This window comes from Thalassophryne amazonica, chromosome 6 (assembly GCF_902500255.1).
Source record: "Thalassophryne amazonica chromosome 6, fThaAma1.1, whole genome shotgun sequence".
Classification (NCBI taxonomy): domain Eukaryota; kingdom Metazoa; phylum Chordata; class Actinopteri; order Batrachoidiformes; family Batrachoididae; genus Thalassophryne; species Thalassophryne amazonica.
This window is the reverse complement of record NC_047108.1, coordinates 110,067,752-110,091,525: the sequence shown is the minus strand read 5'-3', so window position 1 is coordinate 110,091,525 and position 23,774 is coordinate 110,067,752. Positions and strand designations below refer to the sequence as shown.

The 23,774-nt window shown below is 41.9% G+C and overlaps 1 protein-coding gene across 1 annotated transcript in view; it reads right to left on the bottom strand.

The window, feature by feature from the left end:
* The window catches only part of clcn6 (chloride channel 6), a 192,142-nt gene that overhangs the window by 109,505 nt on the left and 58,863 nt on the right, over positions 1-23,774 (bottom strand). Inside the window, exons 7-9 of the mRNA XM_034173132.1 lie at positions 13,536-13,662; positions 6,491-6,558; positions 551-609 (exon numbers count right to left, since the gene is read on the bottom strand). Coding sequence (XP_034029023.1) covers positions 551-609; positions 6,491-6,558; positions 13,536-13,662 — 254 coding nt within the window. The remainder of the gene's footprint in view (positions 1-550; positions 610-6,490; positions 6,559-13,535; positions 13,663-23,774) is intronic.

Below are 23,774 nucleotides of genomic sequence, written 5' to 3'. Positions count from 1 at the left end.
ATTGTCAGTTTGGTCAAAGCAGAGGATGGCTCCTTTGAGTCTGGTCTGCTTGCCATTTCTTCGTCAAAACTCTTGAGGGAGATTTTCCTGACCACTGTTGTCTCTATGCTTGCTCAGGGGGGTTGGTAAGGTGAGACTTTACCCTTGCAAAAGAGCTCTGGGGTGACTTTGATGTGATTTGTCGCTTTGTAAATAAACTGAATTAAGGTCTTCAAGTCATGTCCAACTGGCAGGAGGCCCGGGGAAAACCAAGGCCATGCTGGAGGGATCACGTTTCCCAGCTGTCTTGGGATCCCAAGGCAGGATCTCCCAGGAAGAGTTAGAGGACTAGTAAAGCAAGGGGTGAGCTGCATGTCTATTGCCACTGGGACCCAAATCCAGATAAGCATCAGAAAATGAATGAATGAATTTTTCAGCATCTAAGTCAACTGTACCCTTCTCAAAATGTGAACTGATCAGTATAATTCAATGAATCAATAATTCCAGCATTAATGACGCCAAACAGCACTGCTGTTTGTTTTTAGATCAACTGTGCCACATTCATCCATACCTGTCACTGCGGAAGTATGGGAAATCAAAGCGGATCTTCTTGAAGGTGATGCTCTGAAACTGATAAACAGAAAGAAAGAAACAAGATAAGGACAATTAATGAAACTGTCGTGCACACATAATTCACCTCTCCAAGCTCTTCAATTAAAAACATCATTAGCAAACACTACAAAATAATTTCTAAATATCAACTAACTAATGAAAAAAATGGGTTGAACATTATGTCATCATGTGTGCGGCTCAGACTACAGTGAAAATTAAACTTGTGGTTTCATTCCTGAAGAAGAACAAGCTCCAGAACAACACAGAAAATAAACAATGCAGAGAAACACATTGGCTCATTATCATCATAGTTTGGCCACTAGAGGGCATCGTTTACAATGCTGCCAAGTATGTGCTGGAACCCCCATCACCCCTTGGTCACATTAGCTACAAGAGACAGAGGCAAAGCAACCAGCTGCCATTCATTTTCGGTCAGAGTGGGTGTTTTACAGCACAAAGAGACATGTGGTCACTATAAACCCAGCGAGGCAGGGCCAGATAGACAAGAAGTCCATTTTGTGCAAGTACTGAAAGATGTGACATGGCAACTGTCAACCCAAGTGACAGCAGCGTGACACATGTTGGTTGGTTTTATTTATTCATCCATTCATTAATTTTCAGCAGCTTATCTGGGTCTGGGTCACGGTGGTGGCAAAGGAACCAGTTCTGGTTTTGTTTACAGTTACAATGAAGTTAATGTTTAATCTGTACGGCCTTTTAAATAAAAAAATAAAAAAATAAATGACAAAATTTATTTTTTACCGAAATCCAAGCATTATAATGTTGGTTTATGTTTCAAAATTACAGCTCATTTTAATGAAGAAAGTATATTTATATGGGGAGATTTCCATAATGCTTTTTTTTCCTTTCCTTTCATCTGCTGGATGAAACGCATGTGTGCATGCATGAGGCTTTGAAATTATCCGAACTTACCTTTGACCTCCCGTGATGTGTCTACACCGGGCATGCACGCTAACATCCATAAGATGTCTTGCAAATCACTTCTGAGGCGTTATTTGGTTTCAAAAACAGCATTCTCAGATTTAGAACTGTTTAGTTTTCGCAAGATTTATACAAAAACAAGCCGTTCTGGAGCATTTTCTGCCATCCTGGCTTTTTTTTTTTCGGACAAATATCCAGCTGACGTTATCATGTCTCTCTACTCTGACTGGCTGTGTCCGTATGCTTCCCAGCATCCGTCATGCACACCCAGGGGAGCCCCCACATGATCTATGACATCACTATGGAAGGTAGTTCAAGGTCGTCCGTTTCAAATTTTATACTTCAGAGGAATTAATTATTAATTTTTTGCCAGATAACACAAATTTTTAACAAATTGTTAAAGTCATATCACGAATCTCTTATTTAAAGGCTAATGAATAAAATTAGAATGGTGCCAAAGAAAATTCTTTTCATGATTTAAATCTTTTTAAAAACCCAAAGGGCATTGGCTGTTTCAAAGTTGTGAATCTCATGCCGTCTTGCGGGTAGTGACTCACGTGAGAGGTTAGTTTCAGCAGAGTTCAGGTTCAGAGCACAATGTAAACACACTTCGTGAAGTACGGACAACAAGACAACATCGGGGCACGGCAGAAGTCCATCACAGGTGCTATACCTCCTCTCAACTCAACTTGGGAGAACGTGTCATCATAATCGCCCGTGAACTCGCTGGATCGATGCCATCCACATTCTCATTAGCCATCGTTTAAATGGCTTCAAAATTCTGGAAGTCTGCTGGCGCCGTGGTACATTCTGGGAAGCGCGGGGGGGATTATGGGAAACGTTAAAATACCGAATACAGCTTTAAATTGTTAAAACGTCATAAGGATTTGATAATGAAATATGAATCATGGCCCCCTTTTTTTTTAAACGTATGTATCGCCAGACACAGATGCTTCTCAAAAAATTAGAATACTGTGAAAAAATTCAATATTTATCAGGTATTTCAGAGAACAAATGTTTTACATATACTAGTTTCAATACATAGAAACAAAAATGTTTCAACCATTTTTTTAGTTTTAATTTTGATAATTATGGCAAGCTGCTCCAAAACATGGAAAATACATATCTCAACATATCAGAATATTTCAGCAGATCAGTTTTTAAAAAAGGATTTATAACATAGAAATGTCTAACGTCTAAAAAATATGGCCATTTGTGCACTCAGTATTTGGTTGCAGCTCCTTTTGAATGAATCAGTGCGTCGTGGAGGCGATCAGTCTGTGGACCTGCTCAAGTGTTCTGGAATCCAGGTGGTTTTGATGGCAACCTTCTGGTCATCTGGAATGTTGGATCTGGCGTCTCTGAGCTTCCTCTTGACAATACTCCAGAGAGAATCTATAAGGGATTGTCTATGAGGACAATCAGGCAGGTGCCAAGTCCTGCGGGAAAAGGAAATCAGCATCTCCATAAGGCTTGTCAGTTGACGGAAGCATGAAGAGCTCTAAAACCTCCTGGTAGACAGCTGCGTTGACGCTGGACGTGACAAAAAACAGTGGACCAACACCAGCAGATGACATGGTGCCAAATCATCACTGACTGTGGAAACTTCACACTGAACTTCAAGGAGCTTGGATTCTGTCTCTCCACTTTCTCCAAACTCTGGGAACTTGATTTCCAAATGAAATGCTAAATGTACTTTCATCTGAAAAGAGTACTTTTGACAGTGTAGTAGTTTGTCTCCTCAGCCCAGGTAAGACATGTCTGACATTGTCTCTGCTTCAGGAGCAGCTTGGTATCAGGAATACAACACATGTACAACCCCTGGTAAAAATTATGGAATCACCGGCCTCGGAGGATGTTCATTCAGTTGTTTAATTTTGTAGAAAAAAAAGCAGATCACAGACATGACACAAAACTAAAGTCATTTCAAATGGCAACTTTCTGGCTTTAAGAAACACTATAAGAAATCAGGAAAAAAAAATTGTGGCGGTCAGTAACGGTTACTTTTTTAGACCAAGCAGAGGGAAAAAAATATGGAATCATTTAATTCTGAGGAAAAAATTATGGAATCATGAAAAACAAAAGAACGCTCCAACACATCACTAGTATTTTGTTGCACCACCTCTGGCTTTTATAACAGCTTGCAGTCTCTGAGGCATGGACTTAATGAGTGACAAACAGTATTCTTCATCAGTCTGGCTCCAACTTTCTCTGATTGCTGTTGCCAGATCAGCTTTGCAGGTTGGAGCCTTGTTATGGACCATTTTCTTCAACTTCCACCAAAGATTTTCAATTGGATTAAGATCCGGACTATTTGCCAGCCATGACATTGACCCTATGTGTCTTTTTGCAAGGAATGTTTTCACAGTTTTTGCTCTATGGCAGGATGCATTATCATCTTGAAAAATGATTTCATCATCCCCAAACATCCTTTCAACTGATGGGATAAGAAAAGTGTCCAAAATATCAACGTAAACTTGTGCATTTATTGATGATGTAATGACAGCCATCTCCCCAGTGCCTTTACCTGACATGCAGCCCCATATCATCAATGACTGTGGAAATTTACATGTTCTCTTCAGGCAGTCATCTTTATAAATCTCACTGGAACGGCACCAAACAAAAGTTCCAGCATCATCACCTTGCCCAATGCAGATTTGAGATTCATCACTGAATATGACTTTCATCCAGTCATCCACAGTCCACGATTGCTTTTCCTTAGCCCAAGGTAACCTTGTTTTTTTCTGTTTAGGTGTTAATGATGGCTTTTGTTTAGCTTTTCTGTATGTAAATCCCATTTCCTTTAGGCGGTTTCTTACAGTTCGGTCACAGACGTTGACTCCAGTTTCCTCCCATTCGTTCCTCATTTGTTTTGTTGTGCATTTTTTTTTTCTTTGATGTCTTCCTTGGTCTACCAGTATGTTTGCCTTTAACAACCTTCCCATGTTGTATGTATTTGGTCCAGAGTTTAGACACAGCTGACTGTGAACAACCAACATCTTTTGTATCATTGCGTGATGATTTACCCTCTTTTAAGAGTTTGATAATCCTCTCCTTTGTTTCAACTGACATCTCTCGTGTTGGAGCCATGATTCATGTCAGTCCACTTGGTGCGACAGCTCTCCAAGGTGTGATCACTCCTTTTTAGATGCAGACTAACGAGCAGATCTGATTTGATGCAGGTGTTAGTTTTGGGGATGAAAATTTACAGGGCGATTCCATAATTTATTCCTCAGAACTGAGTGAGTCCATATTATTTTCCCTCTGCTTGGTCTAAAAAAGTAACCGTTACTGACTGACACAATTATTTTTCTTGATTTCTTATAGTGTTTCTTAAAGCCAGAAAGTTGCCATTTGAAATGACTTTAGTTTTGTGTCATGTCTGTGATCTGCTTTTTTTCTACAAAATTAAACAACTGAACGAACATCCTCCGAGGCCGGTGATTCCATAATTTTTGCCAGGGGTTGTAGACCATTTCCTGGACACATCTGTGCATGCTGGCTCTGGATGCACTGACTCCAGTCTCAGTCCACTCTTGCTGAAGCTCCCCTAAGTTCTTTAATCTGCTTTGCCACCCATATTGGCCTCTCTTCATTGGCTTCCTGTTAATTCTAGAATAGAATTTAAAATTCTTCTTCTTACTTATAAGGTTTTGAATAATCAGGTCCCATCTTATCTTAGGGACCTCGTAGTACCATATCACCCCAATAGAGCGCTTCGCTCTCAGACTGCAGGCTTACTTGTAGTTTCTAGGGTTTGTAAGAGTAGAATGGGAGGCAGAGCCTTCAGCTTTCAGGCTCCTCTCCTGTGGAACCAGCTCCCAATTCAGATCAGGGAGACAGACACCCTCTCTACTTTTAAGATTAGGCTTAAAACTTTCCTTTTTGCTAAAGCTTATAGTTAGGGCTGGATCAGGTGACCCTGAACCATCCCTTAGTTATGCTGCTATAGACGTAGACTGCTGGGGGGTTCCCATGATGCACTGTTTCTTTCTCTTTTTGCTCTGTATGCACCACTCTGCATTTAATCATTAGTGATCGATCTCTGCTCCCCTCCACAGCATGTCTTTTTCCTGGTTCTCTCCCTCAGCCCCAACCAGTCCCAGCAGAAGACTGCCCCTCCCTGAGCCTGGTTCTGCTGGAGGTTTCTTCCTGTTAAAAGGGAGTTTTTCCTTCCTACTGTAGCCAAGTGCTTGCTCACAGGGGGTCGTTTTGACCGTTGGGGTTTTACATAATTATTGTATGGCCTTGCCTTACAATATAAAGCGCCTTGGGGCAACTGTTTGTTGTGATTTGGCGCTATATAAAAAAAATTGATTGATTGATTGATTTGCGTGACAATCGTCTCAAGGCTGGTGTCAGTGAGTGTCTTCTGGGCAACTGTCCCTTCAGCATGACTGTGGTTCTGTGTACTGAACCAGATTTGAGAGATTCATGCTATTTAAACTGCATAAACAGTGACCTGAAATAAAATAGTCCAACATTTTGAGATATGGCTTTTTCTAATTTTTGGAGCTGTAGGCCATAATTATCAAAATTAAAATAAAACAATGACTGAAACATTTTAGTTTCCATGTATTGAGCCAGAATATGTAACATTTTTGTTCTCTGAAATATGTGACAAAAAAAAAATTGAACTTTTTCAGATGCACCTGTAAATTTTATACTTCACAATGCTGGTATTGGCCCTAAATCTAAATCCATGTCGGTCAGGGTCTGGTGCACACACTGCCAAAGAAAAACTGTATGTCGGCTCATGTTTGCCAGAAGGCACAAGGGAAGCTCAAGCCTAGAACCAGTGTCTTCTCTGCTCCACTTTACAGGAAGCTGCGACGGATGAAGCAAGAGATGAATGGTGCTGTACGCGGGCCGTCCAATCACATCACACAGACCTGTAGAGCAGCTGAACCTCAGCAAAATGTGGGTGATTCTATGGTGAGTGTGAGTGGCTGCGTACCTGAGGAAGACCAGCTCCCACAATCGCTCCGCTGTGGATCATCGGACCCTCCTTCCCCACAAACAGGCCTGAGTGGACACACAGAGTCAGAGGTTCCTCCGCCCACAGAACACAAACATCACACAACTGGCTGTGTGCAGATAAATGCAGTGACATGATCCACCATCTAAACCACATTATTTAAGAAAAAAAAAAAATCCAAACTATGAATCCAACTTCGATATTAAAAAATAAGCGTATGCATTTCTCCTGCAATTTTGTTCAGCTTGTTTGTTTTTTTTTGGATGTAAAGTTCTTCCCGTGTGGTCAACAGCCTTTGGGTCACACTGATGGACTATGCTGGGCTTGGGGCTCACTGGTGTCGGGTCCCATCTCTGGACTCCACTGAGTTCAGTTCCTTCTGAGCCGTGAGTCTGAGGAGACGCCTCAGTGTCTGTGTGGTCCCACGCTGCTTAGATTGTTCTGGAACAGACCAGGCATCTTTTTGGTTTTGGTTCCTAAAGAGGACCTGGACCTCTGGAGATCCAATTTAGATTCAAATGATGTTAATTCTTTTGTTTTTGTCTCTTGCTCTTAAAATGAAGAAGGTGTTGGGTCCACAGTTAAAATACAACCACGGGTTTAGTTATACCAAACGATATCTGCCCTTTAAAAAGTCATTCATCCTCATGTTTGTAAAGTGGTGAAGGGAACATGAAACAACTCCATCACATAAAAACATCATCAGGTGATTCAAAAATTGATTCTAATTACAAGGTTTGTAATTAATTATTCTAAATCTCATTTAATCGCATGTAAAAAAATAAAAATAAAAAAAAAGACTTCAAATCACAAAACAGATCCACAGAAACACTGTGGAGCAAAAAACAACAAAAAAAAATTCAGTATAATTGTGGCTGTTAATTAGTGATGGTTAATGTCAGACCAGCGTTTTGTGTGTGAAAGTCAGTAAAAACAAACTCCCACATTTGAGACTGAACAGTGACGGTAATTAGAGATACTTTGGTATGAAAAGAATTTAACAGAAGTTTTATCTGCAGTGCTCAGCATACATGAGCACACAAGACTCAAAGAATGCAAGATCAACTTCCAAAATTAGAACAAAACTGAGTTTTATAGAATTTTAACTCAAAACATGAAAAGTTAATAATATAACTAAGATTACAAAATCCTCAGTTTTACCCAAATTAGTTGATGCAAAAATCAATATACGAGTATTCCACAACAAAAAAAATACCACATGTAGTATTTTGTATGACAATGATTTTTAAGGACAGCACTCAGTCTTCTAGGCATGGAATGAAGATGTTGGTGGCCTACTGCAACATCTTTCTTCAACAACTTCTTTTAGAGTCTGGATGCTCGGTGGAGAGTTCGGAATTCCCAACAGGTGTTTGGATCAGGAGATGGACTTGGCCGCTGGGTGACTTTCACCATGTTCTTCTTCAGAAATGCAGCAGTGAACTTACATGTGTTTTGGATCATTTTCATGCACCATCCCTGGTTCTCAAGACCAGGCACCTAAGTGGCTTACTCTACTCTTTCCTACTCTTCTATTTTACTCTTCCTTTTTAGATATACCTTAGTATAATAGCATAGTTCCACCTTAGAATTGGAATATAAGATATACCTTACTGAATTTTCATGTTGGAAAAGTGGATGATGACCAAGGGCATGGAGTGATGGTAGCATCTTCTTTGGAGCGGTACATTTGTGAAGCCATGACACCATCAATGAGATGCAGCTCCCCGACTCCAGGAGCCCCACATAAGGATGCTGACACTATGTTTCACTGGAGGAACCACACATTTTTCTTTTACTCCTCACCTTTTGACACCATACAGTTTTGAAGCCATCAGTTCCAAAAAAAACATTGAGCTTGGTCTTATCACTCCAGAGTATAGAGTCCAAGGAGTCTTTTTTCAGCATAGGCCATGGCAGATTCCAGGCAGGTTTTTTGTGCATGCCGTTCCTCTGGAGTGTCACAGGAAACAGTCACCCCAGTTTGGGTTTCTTCTATTTTAGCTAACTTCAGTGAACTTGCATGGTGATTTTCTCAGACCTTGTGACATTTCTCTTCCATGTGGTGCCTTTGCAGGAAGGGGTTTTCTTTAAGTAACACCCTTTTATAATCAAGTGTCTGCTGGACACCTGTTTAATGAATAATTAGACTCATCGGTGGTTGAATTCTTCAGTGGTGGGTACAGTTCCACTAATTCGCTAACTGCTAGTTATCGAAGCTAATATTTTATTACCGGATTAGCTTTTCAGATAACTCTGAAAACCATCAGTGGACCAATTATCTTCCGATAAATTTTGGTCCAATAATTTGTAGACCGCTAACATATTTTTGAGTAGTGAATAAAGCTTTGTTAAGAACATTTGTGAAGTCTGATATCAAAGACTTTAGTTCTTACCTGTTAAATGTTTTGTAGCAGATGTACAGTTCTATCCTCTGCAGTCAGAGGAGAAGTGGTCACAGAAGAAAAAGAAAGCGAGGGGGGCAGATAATTTCTGTTGACACCATACTAACTTGCCGGCAAGATCGCCCAAGTCATCCAGAGGCATCCAGTTTAACGTATAGATACAATTTTAATCAAACTAATTTCGGACAAGTTATTTAAATTAACATCACATCTGAAGTTTTATATATTGAAAATATCAGCTATATGTTTTAGTTTTAAAGTATTGCACTAATTTTGAAGGTTTTAGTGTGGACATGCTGTCTCTGCAGTGCATTATGGGTAAAAGTTCACAACAGGAGGAATGCATTTGAGACGCTCTGATCAGGCTACACACGGATAACAGCATTAAACCCTTTGTATATTGTGCCTTAAACTCTCATGAATATGTTCTTTGGGTTTATAGACATTGTTATTGTGTTATTTGTTTTATGTAAAAATGCCAGAAGAAGTTCAGGTTGCTTCTCTGCTTCCTGTTTGCTCTTAAACATCCTACTTATTGTCCTTTACAACACTGTCTGTCCTCTTTGTTCCAGAGTAATATACGAGGTCTGTCAATAAAGCAACGGTCCTTTATATTTTTTTCAAAAACTATATGGATTTCATTCATATGTTTTTACGTCAGACATGCTTGAACCCTCGTGCGCATGCGTGAGTTTTTCCACGCCTGTTGGTGACGTCATTCGCCTGTGAGCACTCCTTGTGGGAGGAGTCGTCCAGCCCCTCGTCGGAATTCCTTTGTCTGAGAAGTTGCTGAGAGACTGGCGCGTTGTTTGATCAAACTTTTTTCTAAACCTGTGAGACACATCGAAGTGGACACGGTTCGAAAATTAAGCTGGTTTTCAGTGAAAATTTTAACGGCTGATGAGAGATTTTGAGGTGATTCTGTCGCTTTAAGGACTTCCCACAGTGCGAGACGTCGCTCAGCGCTCTCAGCCGCCGTCGTCAGCCTGTTCAAGCTGAAAACCTCCACATTTCAGGCTCTATTGATCCAGGACGTCGTGAGAGAACAGAGAAGTTTCAGAAGAAGTCGGTTTCAGCATTTTATCCGGATATTCCACTGTTAAAGGAGACTTTTTTAATGAAAGACGTGCGGACGGATCCGCGCGTCGGGACGCAGCCGACGCGGTGCGGCGGCACAGGAAAACACCTCCGTGTTGATAACCATTTGTAAAATCCAGGTGGCTTTTGATGGCTTTCAGTGGAGTGAGTATATGAGAAATTGTTTAACAGCAGGACATGTTCCAACTTGTCCTTAAGGCTTTCAACAGAGGTGTTTTTCCTGTGGCGGAGCATCGCGCCGACGCGCGGATCCGTCCGCACGTCTTTCATTAAAAAAATCTCCTTTAACAGTGGAATATCCGGATAAAATGCTGAAACCGACTTCTTCTGAAACTTCTCTGTTCTCTCACGACGTCCTGGATCAATAGAGCCTGAAATGTGGAGGTTTTTAGCTTGAACAGGCTGACGACGGCGGCTGAGAGCGCTGAGCGACGTCTCACACCGTGGGAAGTCCTTAAAGCGACAGAATCACCTCAAAATCTCTCATCAGCCGTTAAAATTTTCACTGAAAACCAGCTTAATTTTTCGAACCGTGTCCACTTCGATGTGTCTCACAGGTTTAAAAGAAATTTTGATCAAACAACGCGCCAGTCTCTCAGCAACTTCTCAGACAAAGGAATTCCGACGAGGGGCTGGACGACTCCTCCCACAAGGAGTGCTCACAGGCGAATGACGTCACCGACAGGCGTGGAAAAACTCACGCATGCGCACGAGGGTTCAAGCATGTCTGACGTAAAAACATATGAATGAAATCCATATAGTTTTTGAAAAAAATAAAAAGGACCGTTACTTTATTGACAGCCCTCGTATATAAGATGTCTGAAATTCAGTTTGCATTTATTAAATTCCACACAGATTAAACGTAGCAGACATGGATTATTTATTTGGAATATTTGTGTTTTAATATTTGTTTTGTCTTCAGCATTGCATTGAGGTCTGGGACAGTGCCTGAAGAGTGGCAAACTGGGGTGGTGGTCTCCATATTTAAAAAAAGGGGACCAGAGAGTGTGTGCCAACTACAGGGGCATCACACTACTCAGCCTCCCTGGTAAAGTCTACTCCAGGGTGCTGGAAAGGAGTGTTCGGCCGATAGTTGAACGATGCGGGTTCTGTCCTGGTCGTGGAACCGACCAGCTCTTTACTCTTACAAGGATCCTGGAGAGTGCCTGGGAGTATGCCCACCCAGTCTACATGTGTTTTGTGGACTTGGAGAAGGCGTAAGATCGGGTACCCCGGGAGATACTGTCGGAGGTGCTGCGGGAGTATGGAGTGAGGGGGTCCCTTCTCAGGGCCATCCAATCTCTGTACTTGCAAAGCAAGAGCTGTGCTCGGCAGTAAGTTGGACTCGTTAACGGTGCGAGCTGGCCTCCACCAGGGCTGTGTCTTGTCACCAATCCCGTTTGTGATATTCATGGACAGGATACTGAGGCGTAGTCGGGGGGAGGAGGGTTTCCGGTTTGGTGGGCTCAGGGTCTCATCACTGCTTTTTGCAGATGATGAGGACCTGTTGGCCTCATCGGACGGTGACCTCCAACACTCACTGGATCGGTTCTCAGTCGAGTGTGAATCGGCTGGGATGAGGATCAGCACCTCTAAATCTGCGGCCATGGTTCTCAGAAGGAAACCAATGGATTGCCTACTCTGGGTAGGGAATACAGCCTTGCCCCAAGTGAAGGAGTTCAAGTACCTCGGGGTCTTGTTCACAAGAGAGGGGATGATGGAGCGTGAGATTGGCCGGAGAATCAGCGCAGCAGGGGTGGTATTGCATTCGCTCTACCGTACTGTTGTGACGAAAAGGGTGAGCCAAAAGGTGAAGCTCTCGATCTACTGCTCAATCTTCGTTCCTACTCTCACCTATGGTCATGAGGGTTGGGTCATGAAATGGGCTTCCTCAGGAGGGTGGCTGGTGTCTCTCTTAGAGATTGGGTGAGAAGTTCAGTCATCTGTGGGGAGCTCAGAGTAGGGTTTCTGCTCCTTCGTGTTGAAAGGAGCCAGCTGATGTGGTTTGGGCATCTGGTTAGGATGTCCCAGACCCAGGACCAAGTGGAGAGATTACATCTCCACACTTGCCCGGGAACGCCTCGGGATCCCCCAGGAGTTATTCATCTGGATTAATTTGATTTATAAATCAAAACCATAAGTCAAAATTGCTTTATTTTCCAAGACCTCTGCTTCACAACGGGACTGCTGTATGCTGTTAAGGAATAATGACTTTTGGGTTTTTTTTTTTTTTTGTGGCAACCTGGCAGTTAGGCACCTTTTGCTGGGGTAGAGTTGAGCTTAGCGCCTCTTAACTGCTTCACTGCTGCAAAATACATAGCAAACAGGAGCTTCCAGCAGGGGGCAGAGGGCACAAAGACAGAAGTGGTGACTCGCTGTTTGAGTTTGTGATCGCGGTGTTAAAACTCAAAATCGGCTTGTTAGTAGCTGAGAGTGTACCGGAGACAGTACTGAAAGTTATCAGTTATCAGTTGTAGCTTCCGATACATTTTTGGGTGGTTTATCGGTTTTGCTTTATAAAAGATGACTTTTCAGTAAGCTGGTTAGCTGTTATCAAAACTTACTATTGGTTAACTGTGCCCACCACTGGAATTCTTGTTAATTAGGATTTTGTAGTCGAAAATTTTGTTTTGCTCCTAAGACTTTCATTGTTGTGTATTAATTCTTGTAACCTGGTCTTGAATGAATTTGTTTGGAAAAATGCTTTTTGTGTGTGCAAATTAAAAAAAATGATTTGTGGGAGTATTTTGTAGTACAGTGTCCCATAGAAAATTTTGATTCTGAAAGGAAAGTAAAGATTTTCTGACAAATGTGTTGGGGTGTCTTCATTTATGCTGAGCACTGTACGAGCCTCAGAACAGCAGGAAACATGAACGAGGCTCTTTTATGTCTCACGTCAGAGAACAATGTGCTCAGAGCGTTGGTGTTAACAAACAAACAAAAAAACTTCTTGTCTGGTGCCGTTTAAACTGTGCACAACGTTTCTAAAGCCAAGGACATCTACCCCAGTTAATGCTCTCAAAAAACAATTTACAGACCAAGTCAGCGACGTCAAAGCAAAACAAAAAAATCAATCAATTTTATTTATATAGCGCCAAATCACAACAAACAGTTGCCCCAAGGCGCTTTATATTGTAAGGCAAGGCCATACAATAATTACGTAAAAAAAAAAAAAAAAAAACAGAACAAATATGAACCACAGTTCAAAAAAACTAAGACATTATTGGGGCTGCAGTTAATTCATCTAAATCAACACATTATTTTAACAGCCACAGAAAAATAAATGAAGTCCCATTTAATGAACTAAACTTGCATAATGGAATCTGAGCAGGAGAACTGAGCAGGAAAGGTTTTAACCAAAGTGCACGTAAACCTATGACTTCTTGTGTAGCTCAAACTCATAGAGCTACTCTTAAGTTCAAATGGGGCTGGACGAGGGTCTTCATGGTCACAGCTGTAATCTGACGTACATCCAGTAATGACACAACATATCAGAGCTGCATGCCGTCAGGATACTTTACCTCCAGCCACGGTGAAAAGGACTCCGGTAGCTTTGCACAGGAACGTTCGCAACCGAACTATTCCAGGAATCTTCACTCCATTGAGGTAACTTTTAATCTCTGGGATCCCGGAGCCTGCAGCGAGCGGCTGGAGACAAACAACAGATCATCCCGTCATTCTGCATGATACAGTATGAACTCACAGCACACACTTTCCATCATATCACAAGAACTACAAACGCTGACACCTGCTGGCGCAAAGGACATGTTTATGTTCCCTTGGTAATTACAGTACGTCCAGAAAGTATTCACAGCATTTCACTTGTTCCACAGTTTATGTTACAGCCTTATTCCAAAATGGAGTAAATTCATTTTTCACAAAAACTGTACTCATAACACACCATAATGACAACATCAAAAAGTGTTTTTTTGTTTGTTTTTTTACAAATTTATTACAAACAAAAAACTAAGAAATCACATGTACATAAGTATTCACAGCCTTCGTTAAATACTTTGTTGATGCACCTTTGGCAACAATTACAGCCTCAAGTCTTCTGGAATATGATCCACAAGCTTGTTGCAAGACATGGACTGGTTTACAAAAGAAAAGATATTCATTGTAAGGACAAAATAAAGATGCTGCGCTGGGTGTGCCTGCAGAATAGAGAGTGGTCGCCTCCTGGTGGTGAAAATAGGGAGCTGTAGTACCCCGAGCCAGTCTTGAAGGAGAACTGAAAGTAGAGGTTCAGGGACCAGGACCAGGTGGAACGCCAGACTCCAATTAAGGGAAATAAAGACACAGATGGTGAGTGCACTCGTAACACTGGAAGCCTTATACAGTCGCAATTCACAGAAGGCCTAAAATGGGTTGCTCACAGATCAGGGAATAATGTTCTCCTCTTAGGAAATAAGGTTTACTGTTCAGAAAGAGTTCACAGTCCATCAATTGTCTCCAGAGGTCAGAGGTGAAGTGCGGTGTGTTTGTGACGGCTAGCTGTGTGAGCTGTGAGCCAAGGAGTTCCAAGATGACTTGCTGTGCAGGGATCCAGGGGTCAGGAACCAGGGTAGCATGGGAGCCACTCAGGAAAATGTCTTGAACATCAGGAATGACAATTCCCTCTAATACGGGAAATAGAGAGTTGGCCAGGTTACCTTGAGTTTAGTTGCAGGAAGCTCCGATGTCTTAGGAGCATGGGAGTGACAGGAAGATGCGGTCAAGGTCACAGAGAAGCAATCAGGCTTGGAACGGTCTGGATCATGGGTCATGGATTGTGGAAGAGTCCATCATGAACCTGGCCCCAGGAAAGGTACACAACCAAGAATACAGCACTACTTATCAGAAAGTCTGAGTTTATATATAGTCTGCCGGTCATCAGACGCTCATACACTTCAGGTGTGCGGCAGAGATGAGCGGTAAGGAGCAGCCGGTGTAGAACTCAATAGAGGGCGCCATCTGGGGGAAAAACTCACACATGACAACAGTGTGTGACATTAACAACCTTACACACGCTTTTAATGACAAATACTGAACATAGTTGGGGGTTTGTTAAGAAACTCTGTAGCTCCAGTTCCAACCATCAATAAAAATAAAACATTAATAATAACAAAAAGCATATTTGAACGCGCACACGCCCAAATGTGCCTGCGTTGATTTTCATTCGGAACAATTATACGGATAAACTATTCAACCATCAAGCAGCCATCCATCTCGCACCGTGCCAGCCAACTCAATGCATTTATACATCGCATTTGATTTGAACATTTATGGAATGAAAATGTTTCTCTTAAAACAAATTCATCATGTGATGGTGCCTTTATAGTAATATGTGCGCACTCAATAGCTCCGATTACATTTGGGAAACCGGTGCTCACCGCAAATTGGGCATTAAAGGAAAAGAAAACCCACTGATAAAACACAGCTAGGAAAACAGACTGTGCTATAAACTAACGACTGATGTGTATCAATGAAAATAAGGAGCTCTTCCAACTGAAATATCTGCTTCCGAAAGTCAGCATTTAATGAGAATTCATCCATCATGGACAATTTCATAGATGCTGCCACTGACACAATTTTAACCAATCAGAAGAAACCCCCCAGATCACTTGCGGAATGTTGTGACATAGCATGAGCACAGAAAAGCTACACATGGCGAACACACTCTGATGTAAATTCCGTTATTTCCGGACTATAAGCCTCTACTTTTTTCCCACGCTTTGAACACTGCAGCTTAATCAATGATGCGGCTAATTTATGGATTTTTACTGGCTTTCACATAAGTCAAAAAACGTCAAGCGATGCTGTCCTCATGCCGCGTAAATTCACACACACACACAACAAATATAAAGTCTTATCTGCAGTCCTGCAGAAAACAACATCTGAAAACAATTAATTCCTTCCAAATGAATTTCATTGTATTTTCAGTGCTTCCCCTACCAAGTAACTGTCAAATCATGTTAAATGAAATATCATTAAAATGCATAGTTTTATGTAAAACAGTATCAATATGTTTCATCGGTGTGGTGGCTGGTGTTCTGTAAAGATGAGCTGCCCCTTCGAGTTAATCTCCCCGTAGCGCAAATCGGCAGATACATGTGTCCAGTTGATCTCCCCGTTGAGATGATCTCCCCCTCATCGAACGATAATGTTGCATTAAAGACAGCATGTACATGCAAGTCCTTTCTTTTTGAAAATTGAAAAAACACCTATCACTGCATTTTTATGTAAATACAAAGCCTAAATGGGTTTTCTTCGGTAGAGGAGTTCATCTCGACGGGTGACCGTATCCCCTCTAGATGAGCGCGACTGCACATGAGCACCTCACTCGTCAAGTTGACCTCACCCACCGAAGAAAAGTAGAAAGCCCACGTAAGTTGTGTCTTTTCAATTAAAAAAGTAAAGACTTGCATGTAAACACACTGTCTTTAAAGCAGAATACTGTCATTAGATGATGGGGAGATCATCTCGATGCGCATGTGCAGTTGAGCAGTAGAGAGAGATAAATAAACTTGACAGGGGAGGTGTTAAAGTCTGGGGTAGCGAGAACTGCGCACACCACGGCCTGTCGGTGAGGTAGCTGGACATGCAAGTGATCAGGAAGGTGTCCACTCGCATGCTGTTTAGTTTGTTCTCAGTGTAGTAGGTAGAGGATGGCATCCTCCACACCAACACCTGCCCGATATGCAAACTGCAGACAGTCCCGGGTATATTGCACCTGGGGTTTGAGGAAGCCAAGGAACAGCTGTTTTCAGATGACGGAGGCCACTGTGCTCATTGGGACCTTCAAAGCATCAGAAATGTTGTCTCAGAGGTTTACAGGCAATTCCTTTGACTTCATGCTTGGTTTGTGCTCTGACTGTCAACTGTGGGACCTTATATGTAGACAGGTGTGTGTCTTTCCAAATCATGTCCAATTGACTGAATTTACCCCAGGTGGACTCCATTTAAACTGTAGAAACATAGCAGGAATGATCAGTGGAAACAGGAGGCACCTGGGCTCAATTTTGAGCTTCATGGCAAAGGCTGTGAATATGTATGAACATGTGATTTCTGCAAAAATCTCAAAAAACATTTTTTCACATAGTCATTATGGGGTATTGTGTGTAGAAGTGAAGGAGTGTGTAGAATTAATTTACTCCATTTTGTAATAAGGCTCTAACATAAAAAAATGTGGAAAAAGTGAAGTGCTGTGAATACTTTCCAGATTTTGGTGTAACGTGGTTGAACTTTCTGCTTTGTGTCAAAAGTCTGGCTGCAGCATTTTGAACCAACTGGAGGGCCCTAATGCTAGACTGCGGTAAACCAGAAAATAGAAAATTGCAGTAGTCCAATCTAGAAGAGATAAACGCATGGATCAGGGTCTCAGCATCAGCCATAGACATAATGGGATGAATCTTCTCTATATTTCGCAGGTGGAAGAAAGCAGTCCTCGTAATATTTCTAATGTGGAGGTCAAAGGACAATGTAGGATCAAAAATTACCCCAAGGTTCCTCACTTTGTCAGTGTGATGTATGACACACGAGCCTAGGCTAAGCCTTAACTGGTCAAACTGATGCCGATGTCTCACTGGACCAAGAACCATCATTTTAGTCTTATCAGAGTTTAAAAGTAGGAAGTTTCTAGACATCCAAATTCTCACTGATGCAAGGTAATCTTCTAAAGATTTTATATGAATGAGATTACCAGCAGTCATCGGCATGTATAACTGAGAATCATCAGCATAGCAGTGAAAGGTAATCCCAAAACGCCACAATATGTACCCAAGGGGTGCTATATAAAATTACAATTTCCATAAATGATTTGCAGAGGGGATAAGAAGGGTTATTTTTATGAATGTTAAAGGCACCAACAATCAGAATGTTATCTGCACTAGTTGACAAGTTCAAGATGAACGCACCAAATTGACCTCCAACAGCTAATAAGAGCAACACCCCCGCCTTGCTCCGCATCATAAGGTGACGTGACTAAATGTGTACGTCAGTGGGCAGGCCTCATTTAATGGGAGGACAGCTGTAGGTTTCAGCCAGGTTTCACATAACCCAATCATATCTAAGTGATGATCCATAATTAGATCATTAACCAACAATGATTTTGAGGACGGTTATCTTATGTTAATGAGACCCAGACTAAGGACCTCAGTGGGGTTGACAGTTGGACTGTTTGGAATTAGGGGTGGTTTCAGAGTAGCGTATATAAGACGCCTGGAAGTAGGTTTAGGTTTGAGACATTCTATGCAGGTTGTAGGTTGCAGACACGAAATAACTGATACTGCAGGAACAGTCAACGGGCCATCCTCCATTTCCACATCATCCAATGTAGTAATGGGTAATAAGTTTGCAAAGCATATCCCTTAATGATTTTTATAGGCACATCTATGGAAACAGGCCACAGTCTCAACTTGTTGAATTTCCCTCCCTGGCAGATAAACTGCACTATCACCATAGTGGATTTTCTGCACTAATTTCCTAGCTAAGCTAATGGATTTTACACTCACATTTGTCATAAACCTTGCATGGTCTCTAATCACCTGCTCCGTGGCCTGTTGTAAAATCCTAATGTTACCCTCCCTGTAGACCTCCACGTATGTTCGCAGACAAGATGATGGCGCCTTCCCCAGTAGGGTGAAGGCTGTCTGGCATCAGTAAACCACGGCGGCCCCAGAACGAAGGCCAGTTTTCAATAAAACTAATGCCTTGCTGTCTACAAAATACAAAATATGTATTCCTGGGGCTCTGGCCCAGGAATACATATTTTACAGCCGGCGTCTGTAACCTGACTTTGCGAGTGATAGAATCCCCTATCATTAAAGCCCGGCATTCCGGCCCGGACACGGGAGTTTAAGTCACTTGTGGGCTCAAAGAACTCAGATCAGGGTGAACTCCACTTCTCGCCCTATGGCTGTTGGGACAGGCTCACAAACTGACACTTTTTCATACAAGTTTAATTTAATCACTCGCTCTCCGAGAAGTGAAATAGAGGCAAATTCTGGTACCCTCTGGACCCCCTGAAAAAAAAAAAAAAAAAAAAATCAGGTTTATTTGTCATATTGAGTACATCTATGAAACTCACAGGAACTGTCCCCTTCTTCTTCTTCTTTTTTTTTTTTTTTTTTACCAACAGGCCAGTTATGGTAGTTACATTATGTATATAACACTTTGACATACAGTAGTGTTCAGAATAATAGTAGTGCTATGTGACTAAAAAGATTAATCCAGGTTTTGAGTATATTTCTTATTGTTACATGGGAAACAAGGTGTTGTGTGGGCCGCTGAAGAGGAGGTACTGCTGGCCCACCACCACTAGAGGGCGCCCTGCCTGGAGTGCGGGCTCCAGGCACCGGAGGGCGCTGCCGCCTTACAGGAGCAGCCAGGATGACAGCTGTCACCCATCACTGGAGACAGCTGATCCCAATCAACAAGGAGGTATATCAGCAGGACGGCATCTCCACCTCATTTGCCAAGATATCGCCTTACCAAAGAGGTAACAATCTCCGCCTACACATACGTGTGACTATAATTGTATTCTTGTTGATTATTTGTAGGACAGCTGACTACCGGACAGCATTTGGATAAGTACTCACCTTCCTACACTTCTTGATTGTTGTTGACGAGAGGTGGAGGTGGACTCTCCACCCTCTGTGTTGCTGGGTGCAGCCGCACCCACACCTGACTGTTTCTGTTTCTTGCCAGCAGTACCGGATCCGACGAGCGGAGGCAGTGGCCACCTGGGAATTCGGGACTTGGCGGCTCCAGTATTCCCGGGGTTCGGTGGCAGAGGAAATCGGGTTGGTTCCGGTTCGACTTGGACAGACGTCTCCTATCGTCGAGCCTGCCCACACGACACCGTTGTAATTGAACTCAGTTTCAATATTGTAATCGGTTGTATTTGTTGTGCCTGTTTCACAACAGTAAAAACAGTGTTATTTGACTCCTCCATTGTCCGTTCATTTGCGCCCCCTGTTGTGGGTCCGTGTTCCTACACTTTCACAACACAAGGTACCAGTAGATTCAGTAGATTCTCACAAATCCAACAAGACCAAGCATTCATGATATGCACACTCTTAAGGCTATGAAATTAGGCTATTAGTAGACGCTACAAACTCAAAACTATTATGTTCAAATTGCTTTTTTAGCAATCCTGTGAATCACTAAACTAGTATTTAGTTTTATAACAACAGTTTTTCATGATTTCTTCACATCTGCAAGGCACAGAGTCAACCAACTTGTGGCACCTTTCAGCTGTTATTCTACGCCAAGATTCTTACCAACATTCCACAGTTCATTCACATTTCTTGGTTTTACTTCAGAAACAGCTTTTTTGATGTCACCCCACAAGTTCTCAAATGGATTTAGGTACAGGGATTGGGCAGGCCACTCCAAAACATTAATTTTGTTGGTTAGGAACCAAGATTTTGCTCATTTACTAGTGTGCTTGGGGTCACTGTCTTGTTGAAACACCCATTTCAAGGGCGTGTCCTCTTCAGCATAAGGCAACATGACCTCCAAGTATTTTGACATATCCAAACTGATCCATGATACCTGGTATGCGATATATAGGCCAAACACCATAGTAGGAGAAACATGTCCATATCGTGATGCTTGCACCACCATGCTTCACTGTCTTCACTGTAAACTGTGGCTTGAATTCAGAGTTTGCGGTCATGTCACAAACTATCTACGGCCCTTGGACCCAAAAAGAACAATTTTACTCTCATCAGTCCATTTCTCTTTAGGCCAGTTGATGTGTTCTTTGGCAAATTGTAACCTCTTCTGCACGTCTTTTATTTAACAGAGGGACTTTGTGGGGGATTCTTACAAATAAATTAGCTTCACACAGGTGTCTTCTGTCACAGCACTTACAGGTAACTCCAGACTGTCTTTGATCATCCTGGAGCTGATCAATGGGTGAGCCTTTGCCATTCTGGTTATTCTTCTATCCATTTTGATGGTTGTTTTCCATTTTCTTCCATATGACTCTGGTTTTTTGTCCTTTTTAAAGCATTGAAGATCATTGTAGATGAACAGCCTATAATTTTTTGCACCTGCGTATAAGTTTTCCCCTCTCCAATTCACACCTGTTTGTTCCACAAAACTGACGAACTCACTGACTGAATGCCACACTACTATTATTGTGCCCAATTTCATAGCCTTAAGCGTGTGCACATCATGAATGCTTCGTCTTTTGGTTGGATTTGTGAGAATCTACTGAATCTACTGGTACCTTGTTTCCCATGTAACAATAAGAAATATACTGAAAACCTGGATTAATCTTTTTAGTCACATAGCACTACTATTATTCTGAACACTACTGTATGCACAAACACACGAGAACATGCACAGAAAAATTTCAAAAAGGATATATTCATTCTTAAATAAAAATATACAGAGACTCAAAGCCTATTTGTCAGAATGTGGCCGGCCAGCATGTTGTATTCTTCCAGTTCACATCTTAGGAATGTACTGAACTGACCAGCAATATCTTTCACAGAAACTATGAACACCTAGCCAAGTGGTTAGTCTGCTTGCTGCCCGTATGGAAGGTTCCCGGTTCAAGGCCACCTGTGCCCGTTCTGTGCCCATGTAATTTGGAGTTGCATCCAGTTTAAAACTTCTGCCAAATCAACAATCAGTTCCATCTTGGGTCAGCTGTGGCAACCCAGAGTGAAAGTAGTGAGAAGCCTAAGGGACTTAATTTTAAACATCTTGGCACCTTCGACCACAAAAATCTCTGATATATGTACTTGTTGCTAACTCTTGATCACAAATCACATCACTGATTCACTCATCACTGATTTGACATACAGTCAAATTCTGTAGAGACTTTCAAGTCCAGACTTAAGATGTAATTATTCTCCCTCTCATATGTTTAACATACTAGCATAGTTTGGAACTATGCTTCCTATCTTTTTAAATTCATTTTATTAGTAACGGAACGGGTCTCGGCCTCAACTTTATCTAAATTCTGTTAGTGAAGCTTAGGGCTAATGGCGGGCGATCACCTTAGCATTTTCTCTGCTGTCCTGTTGATTTACTGCTGGTGAACTTATACTTTACGTGTAGTTATTTGCAGCCAGAATGTGTGGGACAATTACAGGGGCATCACACTACTCAGCCTCCCTAGTAAAGTCTACTCCAGGGTGCTGGAGAGGAGGGTTCGGCTTATAGTTGAACATCTGATTTAAGAGGAACAGGGCGGGTTCAGTCTGGGTTGTAGAACAACTGACCAGCTCTTTATTCTCACAAAGATCATGGAGGGGGCCTGGGAGTATGCTCATCCAGTCTACATGTATTTTGTGGACTTGTAGAAGGCATATGATTGTGTACCCCAGGAAATACTGTGGGAGGTGCTGCGGGAGTATGGAGTGAGGGGGTCCTTTCCCAGGGCCATCCAATCTCTGTACTCACAAAGTGAGAGTTGTGTTCGGGTGCTCGGCAGTAAGTCGGCCTCGTTTCCGGTAGGGGTTGGCCTCCGCCAGGGCTGCGCATTGTCACCAATCCTGTTTGTGATATTCATGGACAGGATATTGAGGCACAGTCAGGGAGAGGAGGCTCTTCAGTTTTGTGGGCTCAGGGTCTCATCGCTGCTTTTTGCAGATGATGTGGTGCTGTTGGCGTCATTGGCCTGTGACTTCTAGCACTCACTGGATTGGTTCACAGCTGAGTGTGAAGCAGCTGGGATGAGGATCAGCACCTCTAAATCTGAGGCCATGGTTCTCAGTAGGAAACCGATGGAATGCCTACTCCAGGAAGGGAATGCGGTCTTGCCCCAAGTGAAGGAGTTCAAGTTCATGCTACACAAGTCTTCTTTTAAAAACTTTAAGCTCTAAAGGTTTGCAATGTCCACATGATTAGCTTAAGCTTCGCGCAGGAAACACACAGCATCACCTCAGCAACCAACAAGTCTCACTTTACGACAACTGTCGCAACAGCCAGGTTTTTTCTCCTCGATACTCTGTGGATTTGAGGACACTGATCTGTATCTGTAACACACAGATCAGTGTCCGCGGACCGCCGCAGTATTATAAAACTTGCACAATGTCGTAAAAAAGAACACTTTGCAATAGACATTTTAAAAACTCAGTGACGATCACGATTACAGAGTAAAACGCTAACACCCCCCCCCCCCCCAACGATGAAATCTGCATAATTTCGTGGATCCACAGAGTTTTCACAGCCCTGCATTTCTTTCAGATGGCAAGAATTTACACACACACACACACACATATATATACACACATACACACATATATATATATATATATATATATATATATATATATATATACACACATATATATATATATATATATATATATATACATATATATATATATATATATATATATATATATATATATATATACATACACACACACAGTGAGGAAAATAAGTATTTGAACACTCTGCGATTTTGCAAGTTCTCCCCCTTAGAAATCATGGAGAGGTCTGAAATTTTCATCTTAGGTGCATGTCCACTGTGAGAGACATAATCTAAAAAAAAATAAATAAAAAATCTTGAAATCACAATGTATGATTTTTTTAATAATTTATTTGTATGTTACTGCTGCAAATAAGTATTTGAACACCTGTGAAAATCAATGTTAATATTTGGTACAGTAGCCTTTGTTTGCAATTACAGAGGTCAAATGATTCCTGTAGTTTTTCACCAGGTTTGCACACACTGCAGCAGGGATTTTGGTCAACTCCTCCATATAGATTTTCTCTAGATCTTTCAGTTCTGGAGTTTCAGCTCCCTCCAAAGA